Below are 18,156 nucleotides of genomic sequence, written 5' to 3' on the forward strand. Positions count from 1 at the left end.
AGTGAGGTTGGATGCTTTAGTGAAGCAAAGAAGAGGCGTAATAAAAAATGAGTGCAAAGATGTTGGGAGAGGTGGAGTATTGTATGCAGTGCATTGAAAGTGAGGGACAGAGGCTACAAGTTAATACCGAAGGTGAGGGATGCCAGTGGAGAGCTTTGAAGGATTGGGTGACATTCTGAATAGCAGGCAATACAGCCTTCTAAAACAGAAGGAAGAACTGCAAATCTCAAGAGAACCCACATGATATTTTGTCATTATCCCATATGTGGAATGCTGTAGGCTGCACACCAAGAAGTGCTATGCAAGTGCAGAGCGCCCTCAACTCCCATTGACTTCAGAATGCTCAGCAGGCCTCTACCCTCTGTGAGGACTGGTCAGCTTGTCTGTTGCAAGGACACATCATGTTTCTTACCTAGAAGGTCTGTCCAGGCCTTTGTCTGGAGAAGGGTGATATAAGGAGGTCTGTGAAAACAAATAGGTCAATCCGTTAAACTTTTGCACTGGAAAAAAGTGTGACATTTTCCAGGGATATAATCTAGGACCATTCATTAAATTAGTGACCCTAAGATGAGCCCCATTAAAATCAGGCTATCATGATTAATGTCCTATGCACTGCAGACTACAGGTTCAATGATATTTCAGAACAGAATTTATATCGTTTTTAAAAGAGCTCCATAAGATTTCTTACCACACTTTCAGTTATATCTTTCAATTTAAAATACCAATCCAGGACTTTCTATTTGTTTTTTCATAATTTGCTACACTGTAATTGAAATTGATTAAAAGTGGAAATATATAAAATCTAAAAAGAAAAAGAAAATTTTTATCTGCATATAAAGACCCGCAGAATTTCTTCCAATTACTCACCAAAGTATCAATGTGAATTAAAGCTGGAAACTCTTTGAAAATGTAGCTGAAAGAGCCATCATTTTTGTGGCCATTTGCTGGCCACTCTAAATTCATTTTAAGAACTGTTCTTTTCACAGAGGCCTAATGCCTTTTCATTGCTTTAACAGTAGCTATTGCATGACACCTGAAAGATGGAATGCAGTGCTACCCTGAAATATTTTAACTTGTCAACGTAAATTCAATCTTAAGTGACAAATACTTTTAAACCATTCACTTAATAGGTTTCAAGACTGCAGCCAGAATTAGAGTTACGTAGCACTTTTTTGTGATCGGTAGAAAAGGAATTGTCTTGTCCCCATCGTGCCTCTTCATGGGCACAAAGCTAGGTCAGAGAAATGTTAAACATTTCACGCTATATCATTTCAAAGATGACCCCAGTGAGCTGTAAATAGAATTTTCACATGGCTTTATATTCTGCAGGATCTACTTTTCCCTGTATAGAAAAAGTATAGGGTGTGCTGCAATCATATAGAAAAATTATGGTCTTTTTAAATGCTTTGTCATTGCATATATCAATTTTTAAAAAATGACTGGATTCAAGGTTCAAAAAAAATATAATACAGTCAAACTAATTTTTAGTAACTGACATGTAATCACACCTCTAGAGAAACATTTAGGAATAGATTTTGCATTACCACAGACATTCAGCACAGCATGAGCATTCTATAATCACAGTCAACAATACCTAAATATAATGGGTTCTATAAGGACCAGATATACCCGAGATTCTTCAGAGGCAGCAGTCTGAAATTAGTTTTCAATAGTCCTCATTCTTAAAAGATTCAGATCACATACTAAACTATTCCACCAAAAACACAAATGAACATAATTTACTGGATTATTCACTAAACTTTATTACATTTTAAAAGTAGAGAAAGCCACACAAATTTGGATAAAATATGAACATAACATTGCCTAAAACTTGCAACTGATCCCAAATTTTTCCAGACATTTTAAACAGCCTTGTTAACATGATTCAGAACTTTTTGGTTTTAGATGGGAATGGAAGTTGAGATGAAAGTAGCTGAAAATAATTCCAAAATCAGTTTCAGAGGAAAGAGCTTCAGATTAGCTCTGGATGAGGACCAAAGCTTGTGTTTATCTGAAATAAAATTTTTGCTTTACTCATCAATATTTATTTATATTCACTATTATTATTATTAATAAATACCTATATTACTGTAGTGTCCAGACTTCCCAGTTGGGATCAAGGTCCCATTGCGCTAGGTGCTGTACAAACACATATCAAAACACAGTCTCTGCTGCACAGAATTTACAAATTGAAGACAAGGATGAAGAGAGAGGATACCATCTTCTATGTACATTTTTTATGCATTTGAAAAAAGTTTTGATTACTACAAATACGTAACCTAAGTGCCAACTATCATTATCATCTTGCCCCACAACCAATCAACAATTATTGATTTTACTTTTATATGCATGATGGCAGAACTGAATCCAGTGGAAACATTTATTATTTATAGTGTATAATCTAAGGGCCGTATCCTGCTATCAGTTTTTGCATGCTGCTCTTGGTCAGCTGATTTCAACTGGGACCTCCACAAGTGGATCAGTGGCAGGATATAATGTTAACAGACATGACTGTAGCAAGCCTGAGGTTTCACTGGAATATAGTATAGCCTCGTGGATAAGGCATTGGCTATGGACTCAGAAGACCTAGATTGTATTCCCAGCTCTGCCACTAGACTGCTGTGTGACCTTGGGCAAGTCACTTCTCCGCTCTGTGTCTCAGTTTTCCCATCTATAAAACTGGGATAAAGATAGTAAGTATCTTTGTGAAGTGCTTGGATGTGTACTGATGAAAAGTGCTATAGAAGAGTTAGCTACTGCTATTTCTAGTCACCGCTAGATTTTAATATGCTTATCAGCTATTGAGCTGAACCTGTTAAGAGCAGGCTGAACATTTTTATCAAACTTTTCTTTTTTAAATGAAAACTGGCTTTTCAAAGGAAAAGAACATATTTGTTTCCTTCACAATTTTCTGATTTTTCAATGCAACATCTAAAATTGAAATTTTTTAGCAAAAACAAAAAAAGGTTTTGATTTTCAAAAAAAGAATCCCCCCAAATTTGCAGAAAATTGAGAAAGAATTTTTAAAATTTCCCATTTAGAATGTAAATGTTTGACTAGCTTTCAAAATATATACAGCTATTCTCATTTTGTTCTCTTTCAATTCATTCTGAAATGAAATGGGCTGTGGGACTAAATTGTGTGAAGCATGGGAATCCTCCATGAAAACTGTTCCATTTCAAAGTTTTCACTGTTTCTGTATTCACATCACCTAATCTTGCTATCCAGGCACAGGCAAAAAATACTGCCAAACTAAGAAAACAAGTTTTCTACAGGCCATATGTTCCTAAACTGTGGTACTCTTGGGACTCCTTGAAGTCCATTTGTTAAAATTTTGTCACCACACTGAAGGGAGACCTGGGGCAATTTCACTACTGAATCCACTACTTTGGATACTGTTATAGTATCTCAACAAAGATGATTTCTCCCTAGGGCTCTCAAACTGCTTCGGAAGAGCAAATTGCATACTGTTGACATGCACCAGATTGTACCTAATGGCAGGTATTTTAATTTATTTTAAATTGAAGGGAATAAAAGAAGAGAAAAAAGAAATTGAATCCTTTGTCCCTCATCCTTCCTCTCTGCAGTGCATGCAACATTGGAAAACAAGGTTTATCAGACTAAGGGGAAACATTTTTGTGGAATCCCATGTTAAAATACTGGTGGCATACCACTGTGCTCCCATGCCACAGAGAGAAGAGGATAGCTGAAAATGAAAACAAAACAGGATGCCTAAGCACTTGTGCTACACAAAGGGCCTTGTTTGGGTGTTATGCCCAAAACAACCCCAAAAAACATATGCAACAGAAGAGCACGATGGATGTACATGCAACCAAAAAGTGCTGTCTGATACACAAGTAGGTGACACCACTGATACCTGGAGTAAGTTATTACAGGAGCTAGGCTTTGCACATTAACATTGCCTCAGGCAACATTAACTTGCAATGTGTGGCTTATACATATAGCCGATTTCTCTATTCCTCATCCATTGCACCTACTAGCTTTGGTCATAAGGCACTGTGCTGACGCACACGCGGTCATGGACTGATGGATGGTGTGGACCAGTGTTCCCAGAAGTATGGCTCTGTCCACATGGCATGACTGCTTTAGCAATGGCCCTTTTGGTGGAAGACTGTGCCACTATTGTTGGCCATGCGCCCGGCTTTTTCTAGCATTAGGAGCTTACATCAGCAAAGATGTTTGCTACAAATTGTGTCCTTTTCCCATGAAGCTTTTTCTGTACCCCATGTACACCCTTTCCTATGAGAGGAGAGCTTTCAGCTCTTAGACCATAGTCCTTTTTGTTTGTGACAATACAAATAATGCTTTAAATTAGCTTCTCTTTTGTTTCTTACAGACACATTTTTTTTTCTTATAGACACATTTTAACAACGGAAAGACATTGCTTGCAGGTTTCAACGTCCCAGAGAAAGATGGATCTCCAAATCTTTTTGTCATCTGGCTTGGTAATGTGTTAATTCATTACTTTATATTATTGCCTGCTGCTAGCCGATTAGTGTAATGCATTTTGGAAGAGAGAAAATAATTAGTGAATTGGATTAAAAAAATGAAAAACAGAAATAGATGAATGCAGACCAAGGTCTCTGAGGCCTGGTAACCCATATGAAGAAATCATTTTATCTGCAGATTAGAGTGAAGCTTACAATGAGAAACTAGTCTCAATAATCCATGTTTTGCAGGGAATAAAGCATCACAATACAACCTCTCTATATGCTGCTGAAATAGAGGACTACGTTTTTGAGCCAAATCTATTACCAAGCTCTATTAATAATAATTTAGTGTTTTCATAGATATTAAACCTTTTTATAGATCTCAGGAAATTGTCCTTATTTCATTTTCTAAAGATTTGGAATTAAATTAGGGCTGATGAAGAATGCCACCCTGGCATGTTCAAAAATCATGAGTCAGTTTAAAAACATTATAAATCTTGAGTGCTTTTTATTTACTCCCTAGTTTTTGAGCCTTTATGATTCATGTTTTCAAGCTTTTCTCTGCAACCATGAGGACTAAAAACTTACTTTTTAAAAAAATGGAGATTGAGATTCTCAAATGGACTATCTGACTCTAGGAGCTGGGATTCTAAGAATAACACCAAATATTGCAATGCATGGAATACAATTGTTAGAATTTGCCAACACTGAGGAAGTTACACTGACAGGCATAGAAAGCAAAGTTCTCTGTTTATTTGCACAACATAATGGAGCAAAGTCCTCAGCAGTTTTGTATGCTTTCCTATACTGTCCCACTGACGCACATCAAGCATGTGGAGGGACCACATTTATATGATGTAAATGTAACCTAGCTCCCACACCCAGTCTTGGTCTCAAGGCTGACAACATGTGGCTGTCTAATCTATACTGCACCAATCATAATCATAGGTAGGCACCAATACAAGAGTTTGAGCTTAAGTGTGGTCCTAGTTAGAGCTATGTTCACTGCCACAACAGTTGCAATTAATATCAAAGGTGGATTTTCTTATGATTATCCACTTTCCTCTAAAAATCAGAGTCAGACCATCAACTCACATGGTATTAGTCACCAGACACAGAGAATGATGACTTTAGATCACTTGTAGTGGCCCTTCAAGGACTGCAGACTCTGGGGACTACAATGCAAACTCCAGCCAAACCTGAACCAAGGAGGACAGAGTCCATTACAAGTGTAAAGAACTACTATGTCAGCTGAGGCTGGTAGTTGAAAAACAACGTTTTTTGCTACCCAGCATTGGGGTCAGACTGCGACTGCATGAGACGTAACTTCTCACCCCGGCTTTGGTCCACAGAAGGGCCCATCACAATAGCAGTCCCTGTGAGTAGGGACTGTTCAGTTTTTGTTCTTTCCCAGGAGCAAATCATCAGGGCTCGAAGTAGGGAGGAGGTAGGCTCTTGTCCCCCCGTCAGCAGCCCAAAGTGCTTAAAGTTAAGCATGTACCTGATTGCTTTCCTGACCAGGAGATGTTTTGCCAGATCCCGGCCTTTATGGTGACTGATAATAGAGCTAGGAAAAATTGGTGAAAGTTTTTGTGTGTCCCCATGAAAATCAGTGTTGATTTTTGGCCATTCATTTGGCATGACTTTGCTCCCGTGAAATTTTGTTTAATCCACTAAATTTCACAAACATGGTATTTTTGAACAAAGTGTTGTTTTAAACATTTTCACGAACACCTAAAATATTTGAGGAAATATTTTTTTCAAGAATCACAGACACTCACTTTAAAAAACAGACATGTTTTGTAAATTAAATAAACACAAAACCAACACATTAGTTATAAATATTTTACCCAGCTCTACTGGACACAAATTCCAAAAGATCATATCCTGAGTGATTAAAATGGCTTCTTCTGTTATCGACTGAGTGCCCTCAAGACAAGGAGTTCAGGTTTTGTCAGGTTGCTGAGACTAAAAGCACACTTGAATAGTCTGCAGTGTGGTGTACAATGAGGGGCCATGTTTTTCTTTTAATCCTTGAAGACATTATTTTGGATAGGGGAATGGAAGCTAATCAAGAATCATGAATGACTTAAAACCACATTGTGACAGGACATTGTCTTGTGCTCAAGTACAACATGACATGAGACAAAAAAAATGAAAATCTGGATCTGTCCCATTTAGTGCAAGGCAATGGCAATCAGTCCTGTACTTAATTCTGATGTTATTTAATCAGAATCATGACAAATATTTATTCTTCAGTTACTAATTTACAACCACAATTCATTGCTAGTTTTCCTGGCTAGGAAACCTAATTATAAATATTTCAGTCAAAAAAAGCTCATCCAACATGACTTTCACTTGAAGGCTATAATTTGCTGCCAGATATATAAATCACAAATCTTGTTCTTGTAGACTGGGTTAATTGGTAACTAAAATCAATGCATAACTGAGGAAGTGGGAATATATCAAGATTTAGAAACGTATGGTTTATTTTGTAATTTTGAATGCAACTCTTGGTGGTTTTGGAACCTGGACTCACTTTCTAATGTAATAAGAACAACATCCATATGCACTAGTGATCTGGAAAGCCATAAAGACAAAGATAAAATGATACCAAATTATGAATGGCCCAGGAGTTATTGGTAGGAAACTACTAAACATAAACAAACTCAGATATGACTAGTGAGTGTCATGCTCTTGTTTCCCAAGCAAATTGTCTGAACAAGAAAGAATGTGTCATTTACCTCATTGGAAACACCGGGAGAATTGTCTTGAACATAGTCCAAAAGCTTTTTAGGAGGCTGCACCATATAAGCAGAAGTGTAGAGATGAAATGGAGGAGTATCAATGGCAGCAAGGAATGAAACATGTGGAGAAGGTGACATAGTTAGAAACTGAGTGTTGACAGCATCAGATACAAGAGTGACACATATGGAGCAAAATGGGGGTTCACTGGAAGGAAGAGCGTGGTACAATAATTTTGCAATAATATCAAGCATCTTAATAAAATGTTAGTAATTTTAGCAAGTAAAACTTCCAACTTAAAACGTGAATAGTTGAATTAATACCAACAGTTTAAAAACTGGTGAGACAGAAGAATGTATAATAAAGGATTGAGTATTTATGGCCTGCTGGCGAAATTTCTATATGGACTTTACCTTATAGAGGATAATAATGACAACTAGTGATATTTTTGTCTCTAGATAGACATTTTTTTAGCCTGCCTACTCCCTGCCTACATATGGATGAATGAGGATAAAAAGAGTTTTAAAAGCTAGATAAAATTGTTAGTCTGTTTGATGAAAATATAAGGATGTATTGCAGGCTGTTGGACTACAAATTAAAAAAATACTTAAATATCAAATGCATTGTTTCAGTGAAAAATTAAAAATAGGATTACATATCTAAATTATTGAATGTTTTGTATTAATATATATGGGTTTGTAGTCCTTTTCAGTTGCATATACAGGGCTTGCTTCTGCTTTCATTGAAGTCAATGGGGGTTTTGTTATTGACTTAGTGAACACTGGAGCAGACTCAAAGAGTGTGCAGTTTCAAGTAGATGTCTAGTTTAAATTAAAGCTAACACCACCTATTTAGGTATAAAAGTATATATCCTGCATGTATGTGTGTGTGGGCGAGAGAGAGGCACACACAGATAAAACAGGCATCATTTAAAAATGCAACGTTGGTGTATTTATCACTGTAACACTGCAGTTACTGTTGATGCCTGTGTCAATAAATGTTGAATTCCACCCCTTTGAATCCCAACCCTCCAAAAGTCAACACTTTTTACCATAGGCACCTGCATTAACTTTAGTATCTATGGTTAGGATAGAGATTCCATAGTGACAAACATACCAATGTTGAGTTTCTAAACGGCGCCCATTTTCTGTGGGTGTGTATGTGTATTAAAAGTAGACACATTCCTTCATACAAAACTGAGTGCTTTTGGCTTTGGAATCTATAATTTTTAAAAATGTCTTCTACTCTTCATAATTTAATCAATCTAATGCAAAAATTTAATAAAAGTCAAAAACAATTCTGTTTTATATACAGCTGATATTACACTTAGCAACGAGTATATACCACTTATTCTATGTAGTCTATGCACCTTAATTAGTGATTAAAATCAATGTTTTGGCAGATTAAGCACTCAGTAAAGAAAATGGCCGAATGTATACATTGGACCCAAGTTTCAGGTAAAACTCCTATGGACTTCAGTGGGCTATTTTCCTGAGTTGTGAATCAAAAATTGGGCCCATATTATATAGAAACATGTTAGCATACACTGATGAAGATGTAATACTGATGATGAGTTTAATGTAATAAGGAAGATAGAGGCACATCTGTTTGGTATTTGGTGAATTGTATTTTAGCAATATATTATCCTAATGTTTAAATATTAATATTCTGTCCTCACTTACCGGACATCCAAACTCCAGTTCTGAAAAGAATTTATACCAGGGTTCATTTTCTAAATCTATGTCATCTGGGTTTATGTGATCAGTCTGGAGCCGTTGTGAAGGAAAAGGGAAGGAAAAGGCACACACTGAGTAAAGTGCTGGAAATGTCATGTCACATTAACACCACAAACACACACACACACACAAAACAAATAATAGGGGGAAAGGGAATGAAATAAAACCAAAGAATGAAGATGGGATTCCCTATGGGACATGTTTTTGTTCAAGAGCAGTCCCAGACTAGCTGTTTTAAAATGCCTCCTTTTTCAGCTTGCTCTTCCAGTGGTTGTTGCATAATGTTACATAGAATATGGAAAATATCAAGCACTTTAAAAATAATTTTTCAAAAGCTGAGTTTTATGTTTGGCAGCATGAACAATTAGGATCTAAAACCTATTATGTGTCCTGTAAAAGAAAGGAGCATAATTATAGAACAAATGTAATGGCTGTTTTCTTCTTTAGCGTATACAAAAAAGTGCCCAAGCTGACTAAGGGGTAAATAGACACACATGATTTTAGCCATGTTGCTTTAAGCCACTCTTGGTCTTCTTATGAAAGAAGGCATATTATTCTGTATCTTTTCAACCTGAAGCTAAGCACACAGCCCAGATAAGCAATATCCATCATGCAGGCATGATTATGTTAAAAAGCCATTTCAGCCTATGTAATGAAACTGCCATCTATTTAAATCATCTTGTTTGAAATTTATAGTAGTAGTAATTATGGATTTGAGTGCTTTTGGTTTTATTTTAAATCTTTTGATTTCATTATTTTTATATTGTCGATGCATTAATTTTCATATGAAAATTTTCACATTTTGCAGCAAAAAATGGGAACAAGTATGAATTACAGCTAGTGGGCTGCCACCTTGGCCAACACATCGGGGACTGAATTGCAGATCTCCAAAGTTAAATACATGAGCTGCTACAGCTTGAGCTAAAGAATCATGGCTCTGTAGCTCGGGGCTGTATCACCTCATGTCTTCTGTGGATTGGCACCGAATGGGACCCTATACCACGCACACCAGTGGTATAAAATAGCATAAAGCAGGGGTCAGCAACCTTTCAGAAGTGGTGTGCCAAGTCTTCATTTATTCACTCTAATTTAAGGTTCGCGTGCTGGCAATACATTTTAATGTTTTTAGAAGGTCTCTCTCTATAAGTCTATGTTATATAGATAAACTATTGTTGTATTTAAAGTAAATAAGTTTTTTAAAATATTTAAGAAGCTTCATTTAAAATAAAATTAAAATGCCAATCTTATCAGTTTAGTGTGATCCTTTTCCTTGCTGAGTCTTCCAATGTGGGCTACAGCAGGGAGTGGCTGAGGCCAGGAGCAGAGTCCGGGGCTGGCTGCCGGTACCCCAGGCCAGCAGTGGGCTGAGCGGGGCTGGAAGTCTGGACACCGGCTGGCAGGGGGGCTGGCGGCCGGAACCCCAGACCGGCAGCGGGCTGAGCCTCTCAGCCTGCCACTGGCCCTACTCAGTCCACTGCTGGTCTGGGGTTCCGGCAGGGGTAAAAGTAACTTAAATTTCTTACAGGTACTGTCATATTACTGGGACAGTCCTGGTTGTGGCTGGGTTACCTGGATGGTGGATGGGTCCTTGCCCACGCTGTTCCTGTTTCTGCCAAGGGAACTGCAGGCCAGCTGTGTGGGGGCACTGTATCTGCAGGCAAATGGGGGGCGGCAGCAGAAGACCAGGGCTGGCTCCAGGCACCAGCCCAGCAAGCAAGTGCTTGGGGCGGCCAACGGGGTGGGGGGGGGGCACGTCCAGTTCTTCAGCAGTGGCTCTCTCACTGAGGGAAGGACCAGCCGCTGAAGACTGAAGGGCGGCGGCAGAGCTGCCGCAGACAGCGATCGCAGCTTTTTTTTTTTTTTTTTTTCTGCTCTGGGTGGCAAAAATGCTGGAGCCGGCCCTGCAAAAGACCCTCTGGCCTGCCGCTCCCTTCCCCCAGGGGGCCGCAGGGACAGCACGTGCCTGCAGTGCCCTGGTGTCCAGCCACAGTGGAGAGAGAGGGGCAGCAGGACAGGCTGGGACATGGACACCTCCACTGCATCTCCCGCCATCCCCTTTCACTTGCCTGACTGCCTGCTGGTTCGGCCACCAGCGCCAGCCTGCAGGAGAGTTCCAGCAGCCCCCCAGCTGGGAGTGCGCCATGCGCTGCACCCCAGCATTGTCCGGCTCTGGGCTCTGGCTGGGTTCGGTTGCTGGCCCCTTGCCAGCCGGGGTCTCAGCCGTCGGCCTGCTCAGCCCACTGCCAGCCTGCGGTTCTATTTACCCAGGCTGAGTGGGGCCAGCGTCCGGGACCTCGGCGTGCCATAAAAAAAATCGGCTTGCGTGCCACCTTTGGCACGCATGCCATAGGTTGCTGACCTCTGGCATAAAGGAAACTGCCCAATGAGCAGAAAAATAAGCAACAGAATTCTTCCATCCAGCGTGAAAAAATAACAGTCCAAAATACTAGCAGCTCCAGTGGGATATTAAATTTATTTTAAACTTTGTTTTTTTAAATACTTTCCAAAGGGTATTGGATTCTTTTGTGCAGCCTAAAGTAAGCTGTCAGTTAGCCCAAAGGTACAGCATACCCTTAGTTTAAAGTCTCTGAAATACAGCCCCCTCACCTCCTTACTCTTAAACTCATATGATTGTATTTAAAATGTAGTAATGTGTAGCTATAGTATGCCAGTTTATCATATCTCATAAACTAACTAAGCCAACGCCTGCCTGATGAATTATGTTGGTGATTCAGTGGGCAACACTGCCCTGAGTCAAGTTGGAGCCAATGTCCAATGATGTTATGGGGCATAGTTAGGGTGACCGTATGTCCCAAAGGGAGAATGGAACACCAGATGGGGCTAGGCACAGCTGCCCATACACTTGCCAGAGCCTTGCCTCCCTGCCCCACACAGGGCTAGCATCGCACAAGGCTGGTGCTGGCATTGCTGCTAGCTCAAGCCCTGACTACCCTCCGCCCAAGCCCTGCCTCTCCCTCTGCATGGGGCTGGCATTGCTTGTGCCCTCCTCCCCCAGCATGTTCCTCCACATCCCATTTTTTTGACAAATGCCCACTTCTGTCAAAAAAGTCAGGACAGGGCTTAAAAAAAGGAATGTCCTGGCTAAAATGGGACATATGGTCATCCTAGGCGTAGCGCTATTTTTTTCCATTAAAAATAGCACTGTGGTCTGGACCATTTACAGTAATTAAACATCCCATGGCATTTTTCTAGCAGAAACTCAAAGGGTTTGATTTAATCACAACAATCACCAATCTTGATCTGTTGAACAATTAACAGCACTACTGCCCTATCTTGATCTAGGTTTTTGTAAGACATTACTATAGCACCTGAGCACTACCCAACACTACAGATTTATCCTCACAGTACTTCTCAGATGTAGGGGAAATGTTATTCCAGTTTTACAGATGGGGAACTGAAGCCCAGAGATAAATTACTTGTCTATATCACATACCCGAGAAGGAAGTGATTTCAGATCTCCTGAGTCATACTCTTAGACTCCAACCATAAGATCATCCTTCATCTCTACAATATTTGTAGTTCAATATTACTGTTGGCAATCTGCTGCGATTCAATACAACATACCTTCCAAGACTTTAACAGAAAACTTGCATTGAATTTGGCTTCATAAATTGCCCAGTCCTGATTTGCTACTTTATTAGTCTTGAATTAAATATGTCTATTTTAGAAGAGCACATAAACTACAGAAGTCTAGTATATGATAACTATGATGCAGACAGTACAAAGGAAAATGCCTGAAAAAATCATGAATGCAGAGAACTAATCAGTAGTACATCCTACTCTTCAAAATACAATATTTGGACTATTCCATTTTTTGCACACCTTTTTGAAATACACCATGATTCTGAACTCGATAACCTGGGAAAAAGATAAAAAAAATACTGGTTTGTCCTCATTCCCATAGACGTAGGGCTTGTCTACGCAGTGGGGTAATGTGCTGTATAGCAGTATGGTTGCTAAAGTGCACTAACATACTGTGCATTAATTGGGCCATGTAGATCCTGCTGGTGCTCTAACACAGTGCTGTTTGAAACAGTACTATGTTAAAGTGCACTAGGGAACCTTTAGTGTACAACAGGAGGGTCTGCGTGGACCAATTAATGCACAACGTTAGAGCATTTTAGAGAACACATTTCTGTAAAGTACATTATCTCATGGCATAGACAAGCCCTGGGTTACACTATATTTAAGACAGAAGAGCACTTTATATAGATTTTCATACCAAAGAGGGCATTTTCCTTAAAGTCTCATTGACATATGGAGTAACTTAATAGTTGGTTCAGGAAATCATAAAGCTAACCTACAGTGAATCAGTGTGCCCCAGATAACATTTCCGGCTACACCAGCAAAGAAGTAGGTGGTGTTCCTTATAGAAAATCAATCAATCAGACACTGGGGTTCTATGCTGCATCTCCTGAAACAGGGCAGCAAGAGAGGGTAGTGTGGGGCCACATATGCCAGTCCAAAGCAGCTTCAAGGGTTGGCTTCCAGACTGTTATGACCCACCAAAGCAGCCCGTAGGGATTGAGGTGGAAGCCAAAATCTTACCGTTCCTTCTCATCATCCTAAAATGTTTTGATTTAGAAACAAATAGAAAGCTGTATTTCTGCTTGTTCAGAGAAAGCTGGAAATGACAGATTTGTCTGGAGTTTCACAGTCTTTGAATTGTTCAGGACCGTTATATAATATCATGTGAAGAACAGCATGGGTACACAAAGAACTAGAATAACAGGAGGCTTTCTCCATGGAGGTAAGACACATTGTTTCGTTTACATATTCAGCAGCAGAGGGCAGCAAATTTAACCAAAAGGACATGGTGCAAGTGGTGCAACTATAGCTAACATGGTTATAAGTTTTTTGTAGCTATCATAGTGAGTTTGCTGGATGCTGTTCTCTGCCTCTTTTCAAATATTGAACAGAGCTTTGGCCACACGACTCCAACTGACTATAATGGGAATCATTTGTCTGAAAAGTCTGTTCAGGGCTTTGAAAATGTACATCTTAAACTACATCCTGCATTTCATGTGTTAGAATCATATAAGGCCAATTGCTTTCACCTGGCTGTCAGTACTCCCTCTGCTGAACAGACTTTTTTTTCTTTGTTCTTCTCACTGTGATTCTTAGAAAGGCAAATCTATTTTGACAGAAGAAAATAAATGTTGGCTTTATCTACTAACCTAGGTTTGAATAGATCCAGGGGCATGTAAATCCTAGAAGGGTGCTATTCCCTTTATGACATGCTAGTTAACACAGACAACATTCCTGTACCTTACACTATAACTTACTCATTCAATACATTTTTAATTACTTATAGCAGGTTGAGAATTTCTCCCACAATGCATAAAGATTTAGGAAGAATCTTTATTCTTATGTCCTTTATAAAGAGTATTCAGCAAAACATTCTGTCAGTGTATTCAAAACATAGGAAAAATTACTGGACAACATGGACTACATTTTCAAAAGCGGCTTCTATATTTTCACTTGGAATTTTGCCTGGGTGACTTTGATCTATATAAACATGCATTTACAGGCACAAACCACATGTATATGTGAAAAGTGTGTAGTTAAATGGCTACTGACTCAATTTCCTTGGATGGATGGAACCACATTCTGTGGATGGATATTCAGAGGCAAGGTTAAGGTCTCTTTGGAAATATGGCCAGTGTGTTTATCATGACTTCGTCTTAATTTGCCCCTTCTATTCTTTGTCCCTAAAAAGAATCTCTCTTTCTACTTGTTTTCTTATGGCTGTTTTGGCTCCAGGTCCATTACAGGTTGGTTAGTTCTTGCAGTCTTTGTGACAACAAAGCATCTCTTTAATGTACTAGAGAGTTGAATTTCTAATTCCAGCTTAAAGGAATTTAAAACAACATTCCTGGCTGACACAAAGGGCCATTCCAGTTCAAACACTGATTTTATGTGTTGCAATTACAAGCTTGTAAAGTCAGAGCCAAACAAATCTGCATGCTGTAGGTTAAAAAAAACAGCCCCAAATTTCTCAGCACAGGAACAAAAAAGTTGACTACTCCTTGCTATTACTGCTAAAGGACATATAGTAATACTTTTGTATTTCTGCCCTTATTAAGATTAATTGGTTCTTCTGCATATGAAGTCAATGTGAATTTGCATTTAAAACAACTGCAAGATCAGGGCCAGTGTAAAAAAGTTCAGACCTGAAATTGATATAACATGAAATTCTCAAACTTTGGTGTTGATTGCCCTTCTACAATGTGCATTAAATACCTACTAAAAATCTACCACTTGTCACATAAAATTTTTTTATAAGCACCTTTTTTGTAGGACCACCAAAAACTTACTTTGTTGGCTTTATTGCAGATGTAGACTAATACAATTTTCTTAGAACTAGCATAACATGAGTGATGCTGGTGTACAAATAAGCAAAGAACAACACTTTTAGTTCCATTAGAAACCTGGGAAAATATATTTGCCAAATGCAAAAAGATAAATTTGGTAGAGGACAAATTTTTAATTTTATAGGAGTAAAATAAATCCAAAGTATTAAATAGTAATTAACTATCTTATTTTAAATTCATGAGTGATAATTCTACGTACTTATTAGGCTACTGAATCAGATGCTACCTTACCTGATATTTAGCTCCCACTGCCTCTGCTGGAAGACTATTCCACAGCCTAATACATCTCACTGGCAAGATGCTTTTCCTAAAATTCAGTCTAAATTTTATTTTTCTTAATTTCATTCTATTGTTCCTAGTTATACTCTCCAAAGCAGCAGCCTAAATAATAATTCTTCCTCCTCCTGGTTTATACTCTTCAATATTGGTAGACATCCTCAATAGTCTCTTATCAAGCTATGCATATTCAGTCATTTTATCTTTACTCATAAGCCAATCCGCTCCAGTCCCTGATCATTTTTGTTGCTGTTCTCTGGACTCCCTCAGCTTTGTCAATATCTTTCTTCTATGTGCCTAGAATTGAAAGCAACATGTCAAGTATGTCACACTAGAGTCACACAGAACGAACCTATTACCTCCCTCTTTGGTGACGTGAGGCTGCTGCACATATGATGCTGCAACCTTAAATTGCATTGGCCTTTTTTGTATCTATAGCACATAGCAAATCAGACATGATTCTGCAATCTATCACTCATAAATCTTTTTCAGCATTCCTGTTTCCCAGGCTGCTCCCTATTATTCAGTACATGGCCTCTGAATTATTAATCTGCAGACATATTAGTTTGCATTTTTCCAAGATGAATCTCATTTTCTTATTTTCTTATGATATTTCTAATCTCTCTAGGTCTCTTTGGAATGGTCACAATTTAGTATCATCTCAGAATTTCACTAGCATTCTGTTCACTTCCTCTTCTAGATCACTGAGGAAGATGTTGAATAATACTGACCCTAACATAGATTTTAGCAGACTGTTCTACTCTTTCTTAACTTGATACACTGCCATGTATCATCTTCCGTCATCTAGTCTTTTAGCCAGTTTTCAGTTGAATTTGCCATGTAAGATTTAATGAATACAGTATGCAATGCTTTATACAATATATTTAGATTTAATTATTGCATACTGCCTTTCCTTCATCCATTAATATTGTAACTCTGCCAGAAAAGCAATATATTACTTCATGTAACTTAACTTTTATAATCAATAGCAGTTACTATCTGGAAATTTCTAAACTGATGTTGTGCTGATAGCCTAGCACTGTGTTAATGGATTTAGAAGCTGCTCAAAAGGAAGCCATCTTAGGGGCAGCGCACTATATTTTGCATAAATTCCTCATTACCATTTTGAAAAATGAAATACATAGCATTGAAACATTCCCCTCCCCTGAATTTATTAATACTGTAGTTCCACTTTCCCACTTTGAGAACACTTGCTGTGCAAAGAGATGATTGTCTGTAACTACATCAGCCATGTCTGATCTTGCAACCTTTTGGAGTAGTTCACTGACTGCAAAGAGTCTGTATCAGTGAGTAAGTATTACTTGCAGAAGAAAAGGTTGCAGGATTAGGCCCCAAGTCCTCCCCATCCAATCAGAAAACAAGAAAGCTCTTCTACTGGAAAAGCTTATTTTATTTGCTTAAGAAATTTCCAGCAATGGTCAAATATTTTTAGCCAAAAAAAATCACAACTTATTTCATCGTATCTCTTTATTAAAGTTGAAAAATTATATTATCACATTCCTCAGCATTGCAGGTCAGTATGAAATTACTCTTGTTGTTTATTTTTCATATCACAAAGTCAAAATGTATTAGAGATGTGTGTCCTCACATGAAATAGCTCTGTAATTTTCAAACAGCCAGTTTTTACTTTCAGCCTGCCACCTCTCACTTGTTGAAGATTGTTTGTAATTGAAATGGTTAGTAAATGACCCTATCTGTAACACAGCCACTGTGATAGAAAAACCACTCAGCAAAAACAGAATTACTTTTTCACAGAACTGTCTGTAAATTCAGCTAGAGGATAAACTACCAATTCTCATAAGTCAGACAGATTCTGGTAAATCATTAGAACTATTAATTAGTTCAGTCAGTTTAAATGACCTGCGCTGAAAAGTGAAATTTCCCTTTGAAAGCAAGTCCCAGTTCTGTAAGAGCCCTATTTCATGGAATCACACAGCTTGCTATAGAAGCTAGTTAACCGGACCCACATTATTACATAAACCATAGAAAAAGATGATGAAACAGAGCCATCAGTGCAATTATTTAACATACTGTTGACATACTATATATGCCACAATCCATGCATGCAATACATTTATTTATTTTTAGATTAATAAAATGAGCCCTCTGAATTTATGTATAAAAATACTAATATAATACTGATATTATAATATTGCAATACTATGTATAATAATTACATTAACTCCCCCTTTAAACATGAGTCCATCAACCATTCCATCTCGTGGAAAAAAGATAACGTGATATGCATCAATCTCCATAAATGATGGGGTATTGGAACTAGGGTACAGCAGAAGAGCTGGTTGCATATGCCTTTTCAGTGAATGGAAACTTAGGTTAGTGATCATTTTGCAAGCATTAGATTTCAGCCTTATTAGACATGCTTATGAGGAATATCACAACTACAGACACATGGCTCAGAAAACAGCAAGAAAATTTTTTTAGTCACAGGTTAGTGTGCAGGCAACCAGTGTTCTTGTGATGATACCATTAGGCACATATCCAGAAAACACACTGTAGGATTTTTTTTTTCTG

General features: G+C 38.3%; 1 protein-coding gene across 9 annotated transcripts in view; it reads right to left on the reverse strand.

Moving 5' to 3' along the window:
* SORBS2 (sorbin and SH3 domain containing 2) overlaps positions 1-18,156 on the reverse strand; it is a 436,274-nt gene that overhangs the window by 46,957 nt on the left and 371,161 nt on the right. For 6 of the 9 annotated variants that reach the window (XM_075066420.1, XM_075066419.1, XM_075066418.1 and 3 more), the window contains 3 exons: positions 8,879-8,962; positions 7,196-7,252; positions 413-462 (listed from right to left, as the gene is read on the reverse strand). In XM_075066420.1, coding sequence (XP_074922521.1) covers positions 413-462; positions 7,196-7,252; positions 8,879-8,962 — 191 coding nt within the window. The remainder of the gene's footprint in view (positions 1-412; positions 463-7,195; positions 7,253-8,878; positions 8,963-18,156) is intronic. The other 3 variants (XM_075066421.1, XM_032800339.2, XM_032800341.2) reach the window with 1 other exon arrangement.

The sequence above is a fragment of the Chelonoidis abingdonii genome, chromosome 5, assembly GCF_003597395.2.
Source record: "Chelonoidis abingdonii isolate Lonesome George chromosome 5, CheloAbing_2.0, whole genome shotgun sequence".
NCBI classification, from domain to species: Eukaryota; Metazoa; Chordata; order Testudines; family Testudinidae; genus Chelonoidis; species Chelonoidis abingdonii.